This window comes from Nylanderia fulva, unplaced genomic scaffold (genome assembly GCF_048542155.1).
Source record: "Nylanderia fulva isolate GAGA-0341 unplaced genomic scaffold, ASM4854215v1 Scaffold393, whole genome shotgun sequence".
NCBI classification, from domain to species: Eukaryota; Metazoa; Arthropoda; class Insecta; order Hymenoptera; family Formicidae; genus Nylanderia; species Nylanderia fulva.
The window spans coordinates 23,813-47,929 of NW_028190470.1; the positions used below are offsets into that span (position 1 = coordinate 23,813).

At 33.0% G+C, this 24,117-nt stretch overlaps 3 protein-coding genes across 3 annotated transcripts; 2 read left to right on the forward strand and 1 right to left on the reverse strand.

Moving 5' to 3' along the window:
- Atac2 (Ada2a-containing complex component 2) lies at positions 1-4,839 on the forward strand. Its single transcript, XM_029305305.2, has 6 exons — positions 1-672; positions 1,647-1,795; positions 1,875-2,096; positions 2,362-2,670; positions 3,216-3,734; positions 4,237-4,839. Exons 1-6 carry the CDS (start codon positions 266-268, stop codon positions 4,590-4,592), a joined length of 1,962 nt encoding a protein of 653 aa, XP_029161138.2. The 5' UTR covers positions 1-265; the 3' UTR covers positions 4,593-4,839.
- Positions 4,840-7,226: 2,387 nt separating this feature from the next.
- On the forward strand, positions 7,227-11,710 carry LOC114932890 (dnaJ protein homolog 1). Its single transcript, XM_029305304.2, has 2 exons — positions 7,227-7,292; positions 9,238-11,710. The coding sequence occupies exon 2, from the start codon at positions 9,265-9,267 to the stop codon at positions 10,315-10,317; it is 1,053 nt and encodes a 350-aa protein (XP_029161137.1). The 5' UTR covers positions 7,227-7,292; positions 9,238-9,264; the 3' UTR covers positions 10,318-11,710.
- On the reverse strand, positions 11,631-23,566 carry stl (ADAMTS metallopeptidase stall). The gene is made up of 5 exons (XM_029305302.2): positions 20,132-23,566; positions 18,857-19,069; positions 16,245-16,978; positions 13,980-14,356; positions 11,631-13,733 (listed from the first exon to the last, which is right to left on the reverse strand). Exons 1-5 carry the CDS (start codon positions 20,255-20,257, stop codon positions 12,931-12,933), a joined length of 2,253 nt encoding a protein of 750 aa, XP_029161135.1. The 5' UTR covers positions 20,258-23,566; the 3' UTR covers positions 11,631-12,930.
- Positions 23,567-24,117: the final 551 nt, after the last annotated feature.

The window sequence follows — 24,117 nt, forward strand, 5'->3', positions numbered from 1 at the left end:
TCAGATGTCGGATCTCAAATCACATGTCACATGGTTTCTCTCTGTTGGAATGTCTAAATTCAAATCCTACTTCGTTAAAATTAGACTCGGGATCTTTCTCTCTCTTAAGTGGGTTTCAGTCTCCACTAAATAAAATTTCACAGACTTTAAATTTTCATTTCGTAATTTATCGGCGTAATAATTCCGCTTAATTTCAAATGAGAAGATAACGAAAAGTAGAGGTTAGCTGGATTCCTCGAGTCTGATTCCTTTTTTAATAAGCAAAATGTCAAAAGCTGTCAACCAAACGAATCAAGTCGAAGAAGGACTGAACGAGGCTGAGGAGGAAAATTGCAAAAACTGTGGACAAGCATGCGATCCTTATAATAAACCGTCCTTACGTTGCAGCGGCGGATGCGATAAGAGGATACACATAGAATGTTTGAAGAGAGGCGGCGTCCCGGTGTCTTTCGTAGGAGACGTTTTCTTCGAGCTCAATTGCACTTCTTGCAATCCCTCAGGCGAGGAAACGGTCGTGCGCGACAAAATGCCATGGCTCAGTGCCATCATTCTGACCCTTTACAATCTCCGTGAAAAGTCAAGCGGCATCAGTAAAAGAGGATACTTTCACTGGAAATCCGATGTCAGTACTTTCGTGGACAGAAACTGGGATTATTTGTTCAAGAAGACTGTGTAGGTATTCCACATTGTCGTATCAGTTTATTTTGCACATGAAAGGACTTCGCACAATCCTTATAGAAATTGGATTCGGTGGAATTGTCTGGTTTCTTCATATATTTGTGATCTATTGCACAAAAGTTGTAATGGTTTCAAAGCTAAATAATAGTTACTGAGTTAATATCGGTTAAACAACTCGCAGAGCCCAAAATCTTGCACAATCCTTATGAAAATTAGATTTTGATGGAATTGTCTGGTTTTTTCATATATTATAGTTTGTGACCTATTGAACAAAAGATATGATAGCTTCAAAACTAAATAATAGACAGTTACTGAGTTACAATTAGTTAACGCAGAACCCAAAAGGACTGCGCAATCCTTATAGAAATTGAATTTTGATGGAATTGGCTGATTTTTTCATATATTGTAATTTGTGATCTGTTGAACAAAAGATGTAATAGCTTCAAAGCTAAATAATAGACAGTTATTGATTTACAATCAGTCAAATAATTCGCGGAACCTAAGAGGACCCTAAACAGTTCTTATGAAAGTCGAGTTTCGATGGAATTGATTGGTTTTTTCATATATTGTAGGTTATGAAAAATTTGGATTCTGCGAGTTGTTTGAGTGTCCGTAACTCAATAACTCTTCATTTATTTAGTTTTGAAGCTATTACATCTTTTGTTCAACAGATCATAAGCTGTAAAGTATGAAAAAAATCAATCTGTTCAACTAAAATTCGATTTCCATAAGGATTGTGCAGGGTCCTGTAATATTTTAACAAATAATTTTAATTTAATATTTAAAAATAATAAATTTAATATTTTAAAAATAGATTTAATATTTTAATGTAATTTTATTTATTTTAATCATATTTTAATTCTTTAATTTATTATTTTCATAGCAAAAGAAGCAAAAATTGGATAATGATTTGATTATATTAATATAAATTCAATATTTTAATATTTTAATTTAATATTTTACTTTAGGAAAAGAAAGAAGAATTGGATTGGTACTATATCTGGTACACTGTCCCATTACAGTGGAATTGTTTTCAAGTCTGGGACCAATGAATTAGGGGAGTCTGGATGGTGGAAATTATTGGACAATGATCCACCTGAAATTTTAATCGCTAAAAGTAATATAATACTGAAATTGTATAGTACATATGTAATTTGTGGAGAGCATCAGTAACAATATAATCTTTATTTTCACAGATAACAAAATGTTAAGTGATAGAAAGAAGCAACCGGGTTCAAAACTACCTTCCAAATTATTGGACAGTCCTGCGCCGTCAGATTCCAGCATCTCTGTTGGGGAGGATAGCAATTGCAGTGGGGAATTGTTCAAGAACAAAGGTTCATCGATATATTCCCATGCATATGTTCAACCTACAGAGACATTGTCTGATTTTCTACTCGAAGAGGACGAACCAAATGGTATACATAATAAACAAGTGAAATGCACAAATGCCGCGGATGTTATTTTTTGTTTTTTTAAGAGAATTATTTTTAAACAATAATTAATAATAGGCTATGAAGAGCTAGGAAGGAAGAACGCAAATGATCATGAATAAAAATATTAAGTACATAGATCATAAATTCGTAAAAATTAATTTATAAAGAATGTCGTACGTTTCAGTCCTTTTTTTGGACCATCTTCAGTGTATGTAACAAAAAATGAGTACAGAATTATATTTTGTAGACATGGATAACGAGGATGACATAATGTTAAACGATGAGAGCGAGGTTCCGTCTATCTCCGATTTAATAAACGATTGCCAATACGGGAACAATTTTCACTTGGCACAGCTGATGGATAACTGTGATTGGTTGGACAATACAAGTTTCTCGTCGCCAAAATATACCGGTGATGAAGTTAAAACGATAGAAGAAGGATACGATGAAGACAGCAGTGATAGTCCGGTCTCCATACGAGAGCAGCCTCCAGTTTCCTTGTTTAAAGAAGCGAAACGCCGTCAACGACCTTGGTCTAAGTCGTTCGTCGCTCCTAGTAATTATTTTTTCATCAAACTGCATATACAGGGTGTCCTATAGAAAATTGCTGAAACTAATCCACTGTCATTTTTTAATGCATGCAGTTATTGAGAAAACAAAAATTGTGTTGAAAAGAAGAAAGTCTACAGTTTTTAATGGATATAAATAAAATGTTTGTATACTAGTTTATTTTATCGATAAAAAATAAAAAGTAATGAAAAAAGTGCTAATAATCACATAAAATCACAAACTGATGATAAATATTTTCAACGGTGTCAGATTTAATAGCAGTTATTAAAAGGATCGCCAATAATATATTAAATAACATATTAAAAATGACATGCATTATTATATGATAACATTAAAAATGACAGTTTATTAGTTTCAGCAATTTTCTATGGAATCCCCTGTATGTGGTGCAAAATCCTATATTTATAATTAAATAAAGGGGAAAAGGACAGCAAGACCTGCCTTTTTTCTTTCTATTTCTTCATCATTACAAAAGCTTTATGTAATTAATTTAGTATTTTAATCTACAGTTATATATTGTGCATATTTCAGATGATAAAATACCGCGCATAACTTATCAGGAAGAGGCATATTTACTGCAAAAAATTAATAAGACCGATCTCTCGAGAGCTCCGGCCGCTGTTAGAAGATTGTATAGAAAATTGGCGGTGCGAAAAATAAAAAGGGAATACCGGCTCCCTTTGTTGGACATCGATCGTTTTGGATCCAAGTCTACATCTGTGATATTGAAAGATAATGGACGAGTGTTGGATCGCTTTTTCAACGATAATCTGGGATGTGTCTTCGAACAAAGATTGCAAGGTTACAATCAGCCTACATCTGTACACAGTCCGTACACAAATAGACTTTTGAAGCCATTTATAAGGCGAGATACCTCTTGTCGACCATTGTGGTTAAGGATCATGGAAGAACTGCTCATGAAAACAAATAAAAACAATCCAGAATGGAAACCACAGCCAAGAGCTTCCATCGATTATTCTTACATCAGACCGCAACACATTCCTGCGATCAACAGTCTTTGTAATCAATTCTTTTGGCCCGATATAGATCGTAAGTAGATATTTTACTTGTTTACATTGTCGTATACAAGATGCAAAAAAGTTGGGACTCCGATATATATCGAAAAATATAAATTTTATAAGAAACTGTTATAAGGAAGTTTATAAGAAAATTGTTTTCATTTAAAAATAGCTAAGAATTTTCAGTGTGCACTTTGAAAAATTGTTAACTTCAAACCATAATAATTCAAAAAGTACTTAAGAAAAAAATATTGTATTAGTATTTTAGAAAGCTCTCGAGATAAGCTACAAAAATATATAATGAAAAATAGTAGGTTTCATTTAAGAAATTGACGGTCAAATGATTATACCAGGTCAAATTAAATGACACCATCTTATGTCCCCCTCAAAGTCAAACAATTTAAAAACTTTTTTTGTATCTCTTATAGTTTTCGAAATATTTGCTTGAGGCGATTAAAATAAATCACCCATTTTTAATCCTAATTGATTAATCCTGAGACTGTATACATCTAAAATATTATACTTTGTTTTAGTGACAGAGTGTTTGCAATACCCAGATTTTACGTGCGTCGTCTTGTACAAGAAGTTGGTCATAGGATTTGCGATATTAGTACCTTACGTAAGCTACAACGAGTCCTATATCTCGTTCATCCTGACACGTCCGGAGTGGCAGAAATCTGGCATCGGCACATTTATGTTGTACCATCTGATACAAACCTGTATGGGACAGGATGTCACTCTACATGTGTCGGTCACCAATCCTGCCTTAATACTGTACCAGAAGTTTGGCTTCAAAGTGGAAGAGTTCATTCAAGATTTTTATGACAAATATATGCCGCTGAATTCACGAGAATGTAGACACGCTCTGTTCTTACGTTTAAACAGATAATTAATGATTTAAATCTTATTAACTAAAAGAGACTTTAGTGAGGCTCTTTAAGATGCAAAATTAAATGAAAAATTAATTTTCGTCGAAACTGAGTTGTATGCAAGAAGCAAATTTTCATCGGTACGAAAAACCAAGGTAATTTAATGAATCTCAATTCGAGATTTTATTTTTAATAAATCTCTGACTAAAATCTTGTTAATTCACCAAAATTCCTTTTATTTTTATAAAATACACCTTATTCTTTTCATTTAATTTGTTTTCGATATTCTCCCTCTTTTTGTGTTCTCCAAATATTAACGAAAATAAATCCCTATGTACAATAAAGAAAAATATTAAAAATAGGAATTAATATTAAATATTTGAAATAAGAATTTTAGGAACGAAAATGACGTAATAATTAAATATTAAATATAACTCATTCAATCATGGCGGCCGATCATCACAAAATACACTTTACATATACAGTTTAAATACAAATACAGTTTACAAAGAAAAAAATCTTTAGAATATTGTTTTCAAAAATTATTTTAAAAATTTAATTTTTAAACGTCTAAAAAATATTTTCTATTTTTTTGTAGAGATTATTGTAATATAAAATTAAAAAAATAAATATCTCTTAATTATTTTAAAATAAATATCTCTTAGTGTTATTAATTAACGTTATTCTGGAGTTAAAAAGGGTTTTTAAAACTGTTTTTATTTAGAAATTAAAAAATTTTTCTAAAAAATTATATGTTTTTGATATCATTCTCAAGCAATAAAAAAAGAACTGCATCATTTTTAAACTCACAAAAGTTAAAAATTCATCTAGATTATCTTTTTGTAAATTTATAGGACGAATCTATCAGTGTTTATTTCTTCAAAATTTGTTTCTTTTTCTGTTTAATATAAGTAAAAATCCTATTAATTATATAAAATGTAAGTGATAATAAAAATGTTGCTCTAGAATCTAGAATTAGAAATTTTCTTGTACTGCATTTAATAATATTTAAGTTTATATCCTAGGTAGCAAATGTACATAATTTTAACGTTGAATGATATCATTAAACATCAAAATGATGTCATTTTAACGTTTAATGACGTCAGTTTGCTACTTGGGATAATTTAAACTTCTAAGCTAAAATACTAATATTTATATTTTTATATAAATATAATATAAATATAATAATTTTATGAATATAAATTACAAATATTTTTATAATATTAATATATATAATATAATCTAAATATAATATTTTTTTTAAATATATATAAATAATATATTTTATAAAAACGTAGATATTTGAGAATCGCCAGACAGAATTTAAAAAAGTAAAACTCTTCTCTCGACCGTACTGGCAAATATTATTTATTAAATCACAACGTTTCGACCCTTCTTTGAGTCCTTATCAAGTGATCTAGATATACATAGAGAAGAAATACAGTACAGAGATTAATATTTACAATAAAAAAATTACTTTACTTAACAATATTACAAAATAATAAAAAGAAGCGAAACATACTTGTGAAAATAAAAATAAAATTATAATTTTAAGATGTCAAGAACGAATTATAGTGTCGGTTTGACAACACGTCAAGACTCTTAGACGAGTTATGAGAGACTAAACGACCTTTATTATTTTGTCGTAGATATTATTTAAATTGTCGGTATCCTTTTGTAAGTTAATAGCGTTATTATTTTTCTTAATAAAAAACATTTCAGCGATTTCTCTTTTTTCTATGTGTTTTTCACTGTGCAAAATAACAGGCGAAGTCCAGTCAAAATCGCGATCGAATTCAATTTTATGTTTGCTGATAACTGATAAATTACTCGAATGCATTTTGATGTTGCTGAAATGTTCCTTTACACGTGTACATAGATGTCTCTTTGTTTGTCCGATGTATGACACGTTGCAATCATCACAATTAATTTCGTAAACTACTTCAGTCTTTTTATCTGTAGGGAGTCTATCCTTGCCGAGTGTAATTAAATGATTCGGTTTTTTAGGAACATTATGAACAACATTAAATCCGATATTTTTAAAAATTCGATCGATATCGCCTAAGCTATTAACATAAGGTAGTGAAATGAAAGGAGATTTATCAACAATATTTCGCTCATTACTCGATTCATTCATGTTTCTGTGTTTTAAAAAATTAATCCTTTTATTAACCCAACGATCAATTACATGTTTAGGAAAGCAGTTATTAATATATTTTATATAAATATAAATATTTCGATTGCACGACATAATTCTTATATTTTCATATTTTATTCTTTTTCATTAAGTGTTACGTTCAATTTTTATTTCTATAAAAAAAATTCCTATTCCTAATATCTAATATTTTTTTTTGTTTGCAGGACCTAAAGACCTGAAGGAGGGAAGATGACAGAGATTTGACGTTGGCGCCAAAACATGTCGGCTGTTTGACGTCATCGGCTACGTCGCGCTGCGGAACTGGCGTCGATTCATTCTCGAAAGTTCCGGAAGCTGCTAGATGGAAAGTTTATATATATATGGACTGCGGGGTTACGCGACAGTTCAGTACGTGACCCAGTAGTATCGAGTGTCCTTTGGCGAGAGAGATCGGGAAATCGGTGAATGTTCTTTGTCAAGTTTCGCGAGGACACAAGAAAGAGCCTGGCTTTTGTACTTTTAAGTGTCTATACACGTGAAACGTGCTTTAAAAATTCTACTATCACGAAATAATTTATATAAAGTAAGTATAAGAAGGAGGAAGGAAGGAGTCCTAATACCGCGTAACCTTGCTTAGGTTTCGCAAAAAAATTCGAATTAAATATAACAAATATTTTTATAAATAATTTATGTGCTGAAATATCCAATCCAGAAAAAATATAAGGAGACGACACGTTCGGAGAGCTCTCCTGGTTCGGGTGGGGTATTTATTTTTGCGTTGCAGCTCGAATCGTGAATCGCTTGAAACATTCGTCGTGTATTCGCGGTCATCATTGCCAGAAATAGATATCGGTGATATATATACGTGGGTGTATATATTGGAGGCTCCCTGTGCTTCTCCACCTTTCGACGAAATTCTACGAGAAGAGAAAAAAAATGGCAGAAAATTTAACCATAAATACGTCGCGTCGCGACGATTCTAGTACATTCCTATTATAAGCACACACATACACACACAGACGAGTGCTTGTGTGTCCACGAGACATACACTCGAAAGCATATATAACGTTTCTTTTTATTTTTCCTTATTTTTTTTTAATTTTCCTTACCGATACCCTTTTTTGACATATCGAGGATTTTGTCGCGTAGAAATATAATAATAATAATAATAATAATAATAATAATAATAATAATAATAATAATAATAGTAATAATAATAAATATAATAATAATAATAATGATGATAATAATAACATAATAATATAATAATAATAATGATAATAATAATAGTTTTTATAATAATAGTTAAGTTGAATGGGATCTGTCAACCTCAGACTTAATATCTTAAATATAAGATCGGACTATGAATGACAAACATTTGTATTTAAAGACTGTATGACACACACATACATATACAAAGTGTTCCAAAATTACCAGGCACCAATAATTTTCAAGTTGTGATTGAAAATAAAGGGTTCTTCATAAACAAAGCCTTGTGGAAATAAAATACTAACAAAACTGTATTCTTTAGTTAATTTTAAGTAGAGCTTACTTTAATATAATTATATAATTTAAGAATTAATTACAAAGATACATGATGGCAAAAATTGGGATATGCAAGAAAATGACTTTCCTCGTGTTTTTGCTGAGGAAAAATTATCTCGAAATAATTTTAGGAATTTCCTATTAATAGGATGTCTGGTAATTTTGGAACACCCTGTATACCTGTATCAGATCAGACCAACAGGATTCTGCACACTCCTTATGGAGACTGAATTTCAGTGAAATTGACTGATTTCTTTATGTATTGTAGCTTGTGAGCTGCTAAACGAAAGATGTGATAGCTTCAGAGCTAAATAATGGAAATTGTTGAGTTACAATCAATCAAACAACTCATCCAAATTTTTCATGTTTAACTAGATGTAAATCAGTAACTATTTATTATTTAACTTTGAGTCTGTTATATTTTTGTTCAACAGATACAACATATGAGAAAGCAAGTTGATTTTATATTAAGATTCAATATTATATGGAATTAATTGTAGATAAGGAATTTTTGAATTTATATGAAATCCTAGATGAAATTGAAATATCGACATACAACATGATATCGATATACAACATATGAAAAAAATCAGCTAATTCCACCAAAATCCAATTTCCATAAGGATTGTGCAGTCCTTTTATTGGTCTCTTCTCCTTTGTTTTGTTCAATATTTCTTCTTTTATTAATAGTTTTTTAAAAGACAAGTAAAATCCTAAAATATATTGATGTTTTAACATTAAAGCGATTAATGACTACAATTATTCTAATACTGATCTTTCAAAATATAAAAAGAAAATATTTCAGTAAAATTAAAAAAAAAAATTATATATATATATATATAATAAAAATTAAGAAGAAATATGAATATTTGTGATGAGAATTGTATATAAAATTATATATAATTATATGAAATTAAATAAAATATTATATAAAAAATTATATATAATCGTATAATAAAAAATACGTTTTGATATTGTTTCAGAAATCATAGAAGCGAAGTAGAAGGAAAATGGGGAAGGATTACTACAAAATACTTGGCATAGCCAAAGGAGCGAGCGACGAGGAGATCAAGAAGGCTTACAGGAAGCTGGCCTTACGATATCATCCGGATAAGAACAGGAGCCCCGGTGCCGAGGAGAAGTTCAAGGAGATCGCCGAGGCGTACGAGGTGCTGTCGGACGCGAAAAAGAGGGAGGTGTACGACAAATTCGGCGAGGAGGGTCTGAAGGGTGGTGCCTCTACTGGCGGAGGCGGGGGAGGTGCCACATACACCTTCCACGGGGATCCCAGGGCGACCTTCGCTCAATTCTTTGGCTCGGCCAGTCCATTTCACAATCTGTTCGAGTTCGCCGGGAATCGCGGCGGAGGCTTCAGCTTCCATGAGGACGACATGGACATCGACATGGACCCCTTCGGCCTCGGGATGGGACCACCGCGACAGGGTGGCGCCTTCAGATCGCACTCGTTCAACTTCGCGAGCCCGAACACCGGCAAGGCTGCCGGCAAGGATCGCGCCCAGGATCCAGCGATCGAGCACGACCTGTACATCAGTCTGGAAGAGATTCTGCGCGGCTGCACGAAGAAGATGAAGATATGCAGACGGGCGATACAGCCAGACGGTAGCACCAAGAAGGAGGACAAACTGCTGACGATCAACGTGAAGCCAGGCTGGAAAGCCGGCACCAAGATCACGTTTCAGAAGGAGGGCGACCAGTCGCCGAGGCGGGAACCGGCGGACATCGTTTTCATCATCAGGGATAAACCTCATCCGTTGTTCAGGAGAGAAGGCAGTGACATTAGGTACACGTGTAAATTGAGCCTGAAGCAGGCTCTATGCGGCACCATCGTCGAAGTTCCTACGTTGACTGGCGAGAAGATACCCTTGAATCTGACGAGAGAGATCATCAAGCCGAACACAGTCAAGAGGTTCCAGGGCCACGGTCTACCTTTCCCCAAGGAGCCGTCGCGAAAGGGTGACTTGCTCGTGTCGTTCGATATTAAGTTCCCGGAAAATCTGACGCAAAGTGCTAAAGATATATTGTATGACACGCTACCCAATTGAGCTCGAACATAAAATTACGATTAAAAAGATAAAAAAACCAGTATGATGTAAGAAAATATCAGTAATTGGACATCTTTAATCGTCCCGATCGACGAGATTATGATATACATATACATATATATATACACATACATATATATATACACATACATACATATATATACACACACACACACACACACGTGTGTGTGTGTGTGTGTGTGTGTGTGTGTGTGTGTGTGTGTGCGTGTGCGTGCGTGTGTGTGTGTGTGTGTGTGTGTGTGTGTGTGTGTGTGTGTGTGTGTGTGTGTGTGTGTGTGTGTGTGTGTACGTCTCGTGTGCGTTCTAGTACATAGAGACCTGGGGTATATCCAGCGACGATGACGATAACAAATACGACAAAACGATCGAGAAAGAAAGAACAATTAAATGTATATCTTGCTCGTAGAGGCCAAATTAAAAATAAATGTTTTATTTTCTCTTCGACGTTGCGTCAATGTTGGACAAGTTCGGATTGAGATTCGACGAATTGGCGTTTTTCTGTCTACAGCAGCCTCTACGCGCCCAACGATAGCCCAATTGATTGACTAAAGACGATTATATATATATATATTAAAATATATATATATATATATATATTAAATTATAGAATTATAGAGAGAACTTATTATTATTAATATTATTATTATTATTATATTATTATTATTATTATTATTATTATTATTATTATTATATTATTATTATTATTATTATTATTATTATTATTATTATTATCATTATTATTATTATTATTATTATTATTATTATTATTATTATTATTATTATTATTATTATTATTATTATTGTCGCTGATATATTTGTGTGATCGCGTCTGGATCTTTGTTTCCTCTATTATATACGTATGTGTGCATGGGTGTATGTGTGATAGAGAGATGCATGTGTGAAGGTATGTACGAAGGTTGTAAGGCAATGTAAAAGAGCACTGCAATGTCAGAAACTTGTGCGTTTCATTTAATCAAGGTTCGTGTACTCGCGGCAAATAATAGAGGCATTTACAGACTCGTACACAGATACAATGATAATGGATGATGCGAGTCTATATGTACACCTATACATATGCAGAGTGATGCGGAAGCATATATAAGTCGAGTCAATCGAAAATCGAGGAGTAAAATAATGAAAGACAAAAGTTTTTGAATATTGCGCGATGGGTGGTCTTGTAAATATGCATTGTTTCATTTTCTTTTGTTCGTACACACACTTTGTCTAATAGAGGAAAAATCATACTTGTTTATATTAAGTATTAAGGCAAATTATAATTAAGGCCCGATCGTCCCGTTATGTAACGTGCTCCTAAGTTTAACAGTTTATTAATTATTTGTATACAAATTAATATGAGAATTATTAAGAGTTATATATACGTATTTTTTCTTTATTGCCTTCAATTTTCCGTTTCGTTCCTAAGAAAAAATTCTTAATCAATTTCCTTCCTCCCGAAACACCACGAAACTTTCTTCGTAGTATAATATATTTTGTATAATAACGAGTTTTTCCTCATAAAGAGTATTAAATATACTCATTATTTTATGTGAGAGATAACACGGATCGAGATTAAACCCGAAATCTACCAATTATGAGGCGACTGCTCTATCAACTGAGTTATCCGGCTCTCGTTTCGCTCCTATATAAATATGAATATATAACCCTCGGGACAGTCTTAAAATAAATGATGAAGTGGGAGAGGAGAGGAATGACGTCATCACTCCCCCCCCCCTGCTCTTCCGACACTTTCCCGTCCCATATGGAACCGAGAGAGCGTAACATTCTACGTCATATTCCCCTCCCCGGAAACATGTCAAGTGATAATTTTACTGATTCATTCTCTTTTTCCTTCGCCTCGTTTATTGGTAAGCAATTTTGCCCGTCTGTCAAGGAAATTTAGCAACCTGATTTCGGTTAAATCAGCTGGTTTTTCCATGTTGTAGCTTATGACCTACTAAACAGTCTCAAAGCTAAATAATGAACAATTGAGTTACAATCAGTCAAACAGCTTGCAAAGCCCGATTTTTTCATGTTTGACTTATTGTAAATCAATAACTGTTTATTATTTAGCTTTGAGCCTATTACATTTTTTGTTTAGTAGATCATAAGTTATAACATGAAAAAGCCAGCTGATTTTATCGGAATTCAATTTCATGCAAATTCAAATTTTGCACTAATCCTATAAAATTGAATCTTAATATAAAGTCAACTCGTTTTCCCATTGAAGCTTATGACCTGTTGAACAAAAACTGTAATAGCTTCAAAGCTAAATAATATAATAGACAAAAAAGTTATATTAATTTACAGTCAATATATCAATCACGAAAAGTTCAAATTCTGTGAATTGTTTGACTATCCATTATTTATAGCTTTGAGGCTGTTACATCTTTTGTTCAACAGGTTATAAAAGCTACAATATTGAAAAAGCCAGCTGATTTCATCGAAATCCTTTTTACATAAGATAGTACAGAGTTTTTACTTTTACACACATGTATATAGAGGAGGGGAATAAATAAAAATGTCAAAATTTTTGGATTCGCGAAACTCTTCTCTTGAAATAGAATAATCACATATTCAAGAAAGAAGAAGAAATTAAGAAGTCATGGAAAAGCCCGCTTCGAATGCGGGTAATTCGATGTAATCCTTGTCGATCCACTCATCTTCGCTAGGCGGAGGAGTGCCACGTGACACGGAAGTCAACAAGGGCAAACCATTCGGACCTGGTGTCTTGAGATACTTGACGAGTCGGTCGATCAATCCTAACTGATTTCCCGCATTTTGCGGCCCCAATTCCTCCTCGTACCGATGATAATAATCCATCCTCGGTCTCGCTTTTTTGCCGAACACAAAGTGCTCCGGCAGACAGTGATGCTGACGGCAAAAGTAATCTCGGCCCCCCTCGGCGTAGCACCACGTGCCATCGGGTAGATAGGGGTCGAGGCCGAGATCGTTCAGTTCTACGCGCGGCGCGTAATAAGCGGCGATGTCTCTTCGTCGGCAAAATATCGCGCAGGCTATCCAGGGTAAATCAGCCTCATGATCGACCTGCAAACCCTTGGCCGAGCCGTCCAGTTCCGGCAGTTTCTCGCTGAAGAGGCGGCACTTCAGCGTGGCAAATTCGATGACGGTTGTTCTGCGTTTCTTTCGGCAAAGCTTCTCGTCGTTGCACAAAAGTACGTTGTAGTACGACCCTTTGCAACTCGTTACCGGCTTGTGATCCCGATTTTCGCAAAAGCGTCGTCTAACACGAACTCCTTTGGACCGTTCCAGGCAGCCACTGCTGCAGGAATCTTCCTTCCACTCGCTCCAGCTACCCTTTTCGCTGTTGGACGATTGTTCCAGAACGGGCATGCATTCTCCGCCACGACATTCCCTGCCGGGTGCGCAGTGAGTTCCTGGAAGAAAAAAAAATTTTTTAAATGAGTCAGCTTCACCGAATATGAAGCCATTTCTGATCCCAAGTAAACTGACGTCATTAAACGGCAAAATGACATTATTAAATGTCAAAATGACATTATGACGTTATGAGACGTCAAAATGACGTACGCTTGCTGTCTGTATATATATATATATATATATATATATATATATATATATATATATATATATATATTTAACGCGGAAGAAAGATATGCTAATACCATCCAGAGCCGGTCCCGCGAAGTAATATCCGCTCCTTCGAGGTGTCTCGCATTGGAGAGACTGACAAGATTGGTACAATGTGACGACATTCGCGTCCTTGTCGCGTAGGAGTAGCTCGCATTGCCTCTTGGCCGTCCATTCTCTTCCGGGTAGGTCACGATACCGCGAATAATGGTCGTACTCGTGCGCAGGCGCGTCCGAGGTGTTTCGTGACTCGGGCCAATCTAGGAGACAAGGCTTCGTTTGCGAGAGCGTCTCGGCTATCTTCCGGCTACAGTCGGACCACACCGTCTCACCTCGAACACCCCTACTGGGAGACATTATGTATCCGTCCTTCGGGCAGGCGTTGCCACTCGAGTCGTGATGCATTCCTAAACTTTCAAATATGGATCAGGTCATCTCTCGTTTCTTTTGGGAGGTGAATATCTTAGGAGGAGGAAAAAGTCATCCATGCGTACAGGGTGTAACTGGAAAAACATATATGGAGCACAATACATCAGATTCTGTGGCCAATTTGGAAACGATTTTTCTGCTTCAGCGAAAATGTCAAAGGAAGTCATTTTTTTATGTTCTTAAATTTTGTTGGCATATCTTATCTTTTGTTAACTATAATAAACCTTAAATTAATAAATTTCATTAAAGTAAACTCTACCTAAAATTAACTGAAGAATGTAATTATGTTAATATTTTAAAATCTACAAAGTTTAGTTCGTGAGAAGCTCATATCTTTTTCAATATCATTGATAAATTGAAAATTATTGGTGCCTCAACATTTTTATGAGGAAAAATCGTCTTTAAATTGATCAGAGAATTTGATTCTTAGTGCTCCGTGTCTGTTTGTTGTACCCTGCATAATTAAAATAAATATGTATATAAAATTATATATACAAAATACATATGTCCATAAAGTGTGTCTTCTATTTTTTAAACAACTATATACAGGGTGTCCGGTCGTTCTCATATCACCTCTTGTAGGCAGATAGAATAGGTCAAACCGAGTAGAAAAGTCCTTTACCATTTTGCGAAATTCTCAATAGTTAATGAGAAATTAATTGAAAAATCATCGGCCAATTCGCGCCTACAAGCGCACGTGGCGAATAGAAACAGCCCATTTGGAGGTCCAGCTTATTATCTTTTGTCGGTTATTATCTTTTGCGTTTGTGTATTATAGAGCACGCAAATTGGCCGATTTTTATAAATTAATTTTTCATTAATTATAATTAATTATTGAGAATTTTGCAAAATAGTAGAGAACTTTTCTACTCGGTTTGACCCACTCTACCTGCCCACGAGAAGTGAAACGCGAACGACCAGACACCCTGTAGATGTGTTTTTTTTTTTAATTTGTTCCTCTTCTTATTTTGTGCATAAAAATATTGAGATGAGATAATCAAAAATGAATATTTTACGAGATATTATATAATAGTTTACATGTAAAACATATGTTACATTTAAAGTATAAAATATTTTGTAAATTAATTATTTAGCCATCCTGCGCAAAGCAAAGTGATGCAAAATAACGTCATTTTGACGTTCAATATGACGTCAATTTGCTATCTGCTATATAATCCTTACTTTTATCTATGCACATCCTAATAGTACACATATCCCGAAGACGTTTAGAGAACATCCTAAGAATAATAATATATGAATTTTAAATCGGCCAATAGAGCTCAAGCGCGAAAAATTAATTCTTCGGAACTGTATCTCTTGGTTTGAGATTACTAAGTTCCATATATAAATTAATCTCCAACTTACATATGGAGAATTAACATATTTCTTATCTGATTTTATTTACGCCTGAACCTAATCATGGCGTTATTTACTAACATCTACTAAAAGGCAAAATGAAAAATATAGAATCAAAAGGGTCTGAATAGCTTAGTTGGTAAGAGCAGTCGCCCGGAAAGTGAAAAACGCGGGTTCGATTCCCGCTTCAGCGACTTTTCGGATCTATATTTTTCTCCATATGTAAGTTGGAGATTAATTTATATATGGAACTTAGTAATCTCAAACCAAGAGATACAGTTCCGAAGAATTAATTTTTCGTGCTTGGGCTCTATTGGCCGATTTAAAATTCATATATTATTATTATTATTAATATTGAGAGCCGACATATATTTCTTATCTGATCCTAAGAATGTTTGAATATCCTCTGGATATCCTCTGAATATCTTTCGGATATGTTGTGCTATTAGGGGCACATATGTATATGGAGTTCTTTCTTCCTGGTTTTTCTAACTCTCTTTTAAAGAATAACTTACTTATGACCGATTTCGTGAGCAGCGATGAAAACCGACGTAAATCCCGCGGATGGATATGGTTTCCCGAGCTGATCGGTGACCCCCAATTCCGCAATCACGCAGGAATAGAGCGGAATGCAAAGACCACCGACGGTGGCCAATCCCATGGTGGCCCTGTTCCTCTTCCCGTCCTCGAGGGCGTAAAGATCCAATCCGGTCACGTAGAGAGCCATGTCCCAATGACGCGGATCGTCATCCTCGGCGGGATTCCGCGCGCTCGCGTAATGGCAAAACGAATCCAAGAGACCTCCTCGTTCGCCACCGAAGTGCGGCAAATCGAAGGGCTGTCTCTGAATAACGTCCAGGCGTATCAGCGAGATGTCGATCGGGACTCCCAGACTCGGATGACGGTACAACGCTTGAACGCCGTTCACGTACGCCAGCAACATGTCGCGAATCTTCTCGTCGTCCTCGTCTAGAAAGGGCGAAAACAGACGATACGCCGCCTCGTCGAAGAAGACGGCCAGCTCCAACGTCAATCGCTCATCTTTCGCGAGTCTGGCTCGCTTTGAATGAGTCTCTTGGAGACTTGGAACTCGGAGACTGAGTGATCGTTTGACTACATGAGGCTCGCCGATAGAGGCGGCTTCTTTTTTATTAATATAACGATCGTCAACGAGCAAGGGCGAGGACTTCAGGCCGTTTCGTAATGGTGTAATCTCCAACGTAACGTTCTCCAGAAAGATGAGCCCGTGCTACTTCCAACAAAGATACATATATATTATTTTTAATACTATGTATACTGATGAGAGATATCCCAAGTAGCAAACTGACGTCATTTTGACGTCGAATAACGTCATTAAACGTAGAATGACGTCAATAAACGGAGAATGACGTCATTAAACGTCGAATATCATTTTGACGTCGAATGACATCATTAAACGTCAAAATGATACATATGCAGAATTGCATTGGGTAATAACTAGTTAATTAGTTAAAAGTTAAAAAATAGTTAAAAAGTTAATAATTTTTAATTTAACTTAGTTAATTTAAAATGTATTAATTTTGAACTTTAACTATAGTTATTTTTGACCTTAAACTTATTAACTTTTTTCTAAGTTAAATTTTGTTATCTCTGAATACCATTATTGTTTTTTATAAGTAATAAACGTATTGTTTTTAAATTAAAGTATTATTAATTTTTATGTTTATTTTGTCATCAATTGTAATTACCAACCCATGGAACAGACTGAAGTCAAGAAAAAGTCAAAATGACTTTATTTTGATTTGATAAATATAGTCATGATTTTCCATATACAAGATTATCATCCTGAAGATAGAAATGAAGGATTCTAATTAATTGATTCTCTTATGCATTATGTAAAAGTGCTTCGGCTGTTAAACCGCTTTGGTTCCTATATATTACTACAATAGGATGTTTCTTTACCCGTATGAAGTTAGCCCCCAATATTAAATAAAATTAATTTTCTTTAGTTCATTCGATTGTTCATCGTTTGCATATGTATGCACATTCGGAACTTTCGTTTGCACACTTCTAGTAAAAAAGTTATTAAAAAAACAAATTTGGGGGGATAAGGCAATTTCACACTAACCCTCCAATTACGTGCAAATTAAATCGAAAGTCTTAATCAATAGATTTTAACGTGCGTTGTGTTCTTTGGGAAAAAAATCTATTTCTATATAAAAATCAAAGGAGAATATACGGAAGCGTTACAAGGGGATACGCAATATACGCTCCAGCGTAGGGCGCAAAATTTTAATAGTCTAATTGTCAATTATTTATTGCAGTTTTGCAAAATAATGGAGCCTTTGTCAAGAGGGCGCACAATCAAATTCCAGCGTAGGGGCGCCTAAGACTGTCGTAACTCCTCCGAGGATATAGTATGTTAAAAAAAGTCGACTTCCCGCCGTCTATCGATGAAACCTAAAATTCGTTCCATGGGTATCTACTGGTATCTATGAACTATATAAGTAAAAATATGATGGCCTTTTTTCCTAGAGACCTAGGAAAAGTATTGAAAATCTATCAAAACTCTATTGAAAATATATAGCTTCATTCGATCGATCTGAAGAAAACTAAAGTCGACGACATGGATGAATTTTCAATCAAACCAACTTCTAGTTAAAACTTATCAAATAGTTTTTGAGATCAATAATGTTTTAATATCGAAATCGCAAAATTCAAGATTGCGGATCCAATATGGTGGATCAGTATTGAGAGAAACTATATATGGAACTCGAATTTTAGGTTCCATCGATAGCCGGGAAATGGACCTTTTTTAACATCCTCCTTTCTTTGTTATTTGTTATTATAAATTTTAAAAGAATTAACAAACAAAATTCTAATATAATATAAATAATGTTTTTAAAAATCAACTTTTGATTTAACTTCAGTTAATTTAATCTTAATTTATCTTATTAATTTTAACTGAATTAATTTTTTATTCATGCAACTGTTAACTTAACTAAATTAATTTTATATAAACAACTAACTTTATAATTTAACTTACAATTAGTTTTAAAAAATTATTAACTTATCCATCCTTGCGTATATGCTTGCTACCTGGGATATTTTTTAAATATATATATATATATATTGTATATTTACCAACCAATCCATGTTCTTGGCAGAAACTTATGGCCGCGGAAGCGATGTCATCTTCGTGAAGGTAATAGCAAGATTCTGGTGCATTCAATTGCGACAACTCTTCGATAATGCCTTTAGTATTATGTTTCCATATTTGAAATTCGGGCGATACAATTTTGTCGTTTCTACGTAGGCTTAATTGAATCAATTGCCCGAACACTTCAAAAGTTAATGGAATCTGTACAAATTTTGGATATATGCATATATATATATGTATTAAAAACATATATATATATATATATATATATATTACAATAATACATATGTTAAAAACTTTTTTCTCGATACATATATGTATATAAAATTAGAAGAATTTTTATTTCGCACATAATATACTTCTTAAAAAAAGCAAAATTTCAAGAAATGAGAAAAAAATGTCTTTTAATATAAATATTTGTAAAATAATAAGAAAAATAATTAGAAACAATTAAAAAAATAAAAAAGAATTTAAAAAGAAAAAGTAAAATGTTTTAAGGAAAAACTCTTATATGAATTTATATAAAATTTAATATATGAAACAAAAAATTTCATTTTTTCTAAAAAAAAATGTGAAAATTATTTTTCTTCAAATAATAAAAAAATATAATTGGAAATAATTATAATAACTTTTGCAAAGTAAAATTTAAAAACGTAAAAAAATTACATATATATATAATTGCAATTTCTTCTCACTTTTATATACGCTTTTCTCACTTATTTATATGTATATATTATATACAGGGTGTCCTGAAATTAAATGTCAAAACTTTGGGAGCATGTAGAGGATCGATAAACTAAGAAAAAAAGTCATATATAGATATGCTCGTTTTTGCTTTATTTTCGAGAAAATGACAAAAAAGGGCAAAACATTTTTTACCGAAAACGTAATTATTATGTTTAAATTCCTGCCTTTCTCCTACGATTTAGTCAGTTACTCATAAAAAATCTTCGAGTGAATTATACTGCTTGTTACAATATGCCGTGTTTATATTCTAATATTATATTCTAATGTATATGTATGACAATTTTTATTTATTTTAATTTTTGTTCTTTGTGAAAAATATTTTTTCTAATTATTTTTTATATATTATATATATATATATATATATATATATATATATATGGATACATTATATATATAATTATTATATAAATATTTTTATGTTTGATTATACTATACATATATGGATTTTTTTCAGTGATTTTGAAAAATAAAAATCACTAGTATCAAATAATAAAAAAATAATAAATTTATACGTACCTCCGATGCACCTTTATTCGAGTTCCATATCGGTAGCAGTATCACCTCGATGTCTCGCGTATTATGGGCGTATACCTCGTTTAATAAAACATGCACTAACACTAATCTTAACACGGAGGATAGCATTCTCTTTACTGTGTGCTACCTCAAGTTCAAGAGTAGTCGAAAAGATATTATAATATCAACAGCTCTTTATATATATTTTTGAATGCATATATTCACACATATATTTGTATTATATAACCCGCATATTCTTTTATTTTTTCCCCGTGTCACCGGATGGTGACTATATTATCATTTCGGAAATTCACGTAAATATTTATGCTGGCACCTGTATTCAAAAATATCCGCGGTCATTGACATTTTTGTATATACATATACATATTTTTTATGCTATGTAAAAATATACAGGGTGTTTCTAAATTTAGGTGCGAAAAATTTTAGATGATTCTTTGTCGAAAAAAATTAAGGGGAGTTTTTCATATAAACACTCCTCTAAAAAAAGAGATGAAAATTAGATTATTTTTTTTACTATTGATTTTAACGAAAAAAATAGAAGAAATAAAAAAGTTTGTAGGAAAATCAAACTTTCTAACACATATTTTTAGATAATCGTATTCCGATCTGTTAAAAAGTTCTAATAAAAAATTGAATAGGAATTATTGTTAATTTCATGTCCCCTTTAACAATATGGGAAAATTAAGAAAATATATAATAAAAATATCCTTTATACTAGTGGAAAATATCCACCAAACATTTCTTTAACTTGTCCAAAATTTGAGAAAAAAAATTAAAAACCTAATTTTGATGTAACTCCTTAGAAAAATATAGAAAAACCCTCCTTAAATTTCGACAAAGAATCATCTTCTAAAGTTTTTCGCGCTTAATTTTTTTATATAAAAAATTAAGGTTCTATTTAAAAAAATTAGATTGACCTTCAAGCGACCTTAAAAAGTGATCCTAGTTAAAATTCATGGTTATCAATTTTCACCCTTTGAAACCTTTTAACTATGTATTTAACTCGTTCGTACTAGAGGGAGTATTCCCGTTTAAATAAATAAATAAATATTGAACAGTAATTATATATAATATTTGTGATTCATCTATGCAATATAATTTTCGATTTAACTCTCAATGAAAAACAATACTTTATCATTGATGTGTCACAAGCAACAATAATAGTCGCACATTTTGTCTTTAATTGACAATTTGATTTTTCTTAGATTCTACAATTAATCTCCAAAATTTGTCGTTTTATTGTACATATCGATTGAACAATGTACTTCGTTTCACGAAAATTCGCCTTGATAAAGGAAACAGCGATAATTATATTAATAATTACATAGAGAGAGGGACAGAAAGAGAGAGAGAGAGAGAGAGAGAGAGAGAGAGAGAGAGAGAGAGAGAGAGAGAGAAGAGAGAGAGAAACAGAGTGATATATCGTTTCATTTACAGGGTGTCCCACAGAAAATTGTTAGAACTAATTAGCTGTCATTTTTTACCGCATGCAGTTATTGAACAAAAACAAAAATTGTGTTGAAGAGGAAAGTGTACGGTTTTTAATGGATATAAATAAAATGTATACCAATTTATTTTATTGAAAAAAAGTAATGAAAGTGCTAATAATCACATATATGTATAAACTAGTGATAAATATTTTCAAAATTTCGCGCCATTTAAATTTGTACAAAATTCTGTTCTTTTACGTAAACTCGTAAAAACATTTTCTAACATGTCATTTTTAATGTTATTGATGATCTTTTTAATAGCTGCTATTAAATCTAGCACTGTTAAAAATATTTATTATTAGCACTTTTTTCATTACTTTTTATCAATAAAATAAATTGATAATTTTTATTTATATCCATTAAAAACTGTACTTTCATCTTTTTTGTTTTCTCAAATTACATGTATAAAAAAATGACAGCTGATTTCAGCAATTTCTTATGGGACACCTGTACATAACGTGCGTGTTATCCCATAAATAAGAAAACCGCTAGAAAACAGTTAAAATGCGGGAAGGTTGAAATGAAAGAGAAAAATCGTCATACTTTGTTTTACAAATAGTAATAGTATTAAAATATCTCAATAAAAACAATAAATAATAATTGTGATCAATAATAAAATTAATTCATAGAAGTTTCGGCAGTGTGTCTAGCATGCTTGGCAATGCTCGTTATAACTACAAATGTATAATGACATATATAGAGGGGGGGGGGGATATATATTAAATAATACAATAACTATAATTTCTCACAGTCTAACACGTGTGTGATAACCCCTCCATATATATTTATATATACATATATATGTATAAATATGTATATATAAATAAATATATATATATATATATATATATATATATATATATATATATATATATATATCAGGATTATATAGCAACGCAAGAAAGAAGGACCTTTATACATACAATGTCGCATCGCATTTTTAAAGCGTTTCTCGAAGTACTACTACTTGATGTTTATTTATAACGTTTACGTCGATCTTTCGTTTTTGGAGCACCAAAAAAAAGATATTGAGCACGAATTCAGCCCAATACGGAGGTGCCTCGCCTGAAACTTTTTGCGCCAACCGACTCTCTGCCATAATTCTTTGGATATTCCGTACAATGATGTATATGTATAATATAGATGTGTACCGAAAAAAAATAAAATAAAAAAAAACAAATTCACACGTTCAACTTCCCGTTTTAAAATACAATTGGATTTTTCGACTCCTGGCTCGTCGCCGACCATGCTGGAATTGTAACGTTAAGGTGAGAAAAAACGCTAAAAAAATTCTCAGATGCCATTTCAAAATAAATATTTTATATTGATTTCGATGAAACTAGCTTTATAATCAATCAATAGCTGTAAAATAACTGTAATATGCCCAGTATGTCATTGATCAATTGTCATTTTAAAAATGTGCTAGTAATCTGAAATAGTGTATATCAAAATACCTTTTCATTTAAAAATGGCATCTAAGGATTTTCAGCGTGCGCTTTCTCGCCGCTGACATCACAATCTAACATAGCCGCGGCGAGAATCCAGGACCCTCAAAGGACTATTTTTTTCTTTTTTTTGCGGTCCGTTGTCACAATTCTCTATGAACCACAGTGAACACTTAGGTATACATCTTCCAGAGACGGCGGAAGATATAGCCGCATGTAAAAATTTGCAGCAAATATTTGCTACGAACACACAAAGGTTTTTTTGCTGGCTTGTTTTCTTTCTTTCTTTCCTTCCAATGCCACGTGCTCCTTTTTTATCTATCAGTCTACTGTAAAACGCCTGTGATACATATGTGATCGTACATCCAACATACATACATACACACATACATACATACATACATACATACATACATACACACACACACACACACACACACACACACACACACACACACACACACACACACACACACACACACACACACACACACACACACACACACACACACACACACACACACACACACACACACACACACACACACACACACACACACACACACACACACACACACACACACACACACGCACGCACACGCACACGCACACGCACACACACGCGCACACGCACACGCGCGCGCGCGACAGGTACATACATACATTATAAATACATTAATGTATATAATCGCTTCTATAACATATTTCTCTAAAGTACCTAACGTGCCCTAATCATGCCATGTATATGCATTTATGTATGTGCGTGTGTGTATGTGTGCATGCGTGAATTTGTGTTATTGTATACAGGCGTAGATTACGAGACATTTTGCATTTTTTTCTATAGACACGGCATTACCAATCTCGATATAACATTGCGTAATCGTGTTTAAAAAAGATTAAATCGGTGAGATAATAATTATTCGCAAAGCCTTACAAAAGATGTCGATTACTAATAATGATAATAAGTTAAAATGCTACACTTCAGTGAGTAATATTTGATAACGACCTTCTTTCAAAGTCTGTCAATTCTGTC

Coding starts and splice junctions, on each gene's coding strand:
- Atac2 (XM_029305305.2), top strand. CDS start 266: ATGTCAAAAGCTGTCAACCAAACGAATCAAGTCGAAGAAGGACTGAAC. Junction 2,671..3,215: donor TAAGTCGTTCGTCGCTCCTA/GTAATTATTTTT, acceptor TGCATATTTCAG/ATGATAAAATACCGCGCATA. Junction 3,735..4,236: donor CTTTTGGCCCGATATAGATC/GTAAGTAGATAT, acceptor ACTTTGTTTTAG/TGACAGAGTGTTTGCAATAC.
- LOC114932890 (XM_029305304.2), top strand. CDS start 9,265: ATGGGGAAGGATTACTACAAAATACTTGGCATAGCCAAAGGAGCGAGC.
- stl (XM_029305302.2), bottom strand. CDS start 20,257: ATGCTATCCTCCGTGTTAAGATTAGTGTTAGTGCATGTTTTATTAAAC. Junction 19,070..20,131: donor CGAATAAAGGTGCATCGGAG/GTACGTATAAAT, acceptor AAATTTGTACAG/ATTCCATTAACTTTTGAAGT. Junction 13,734..13,979: donor CGCGGGACCGGCTCTGGATG/GTATTAGCATAT, acceptor TTTTTCTTCCAG/GAACTCACTGCGCACCCGGC.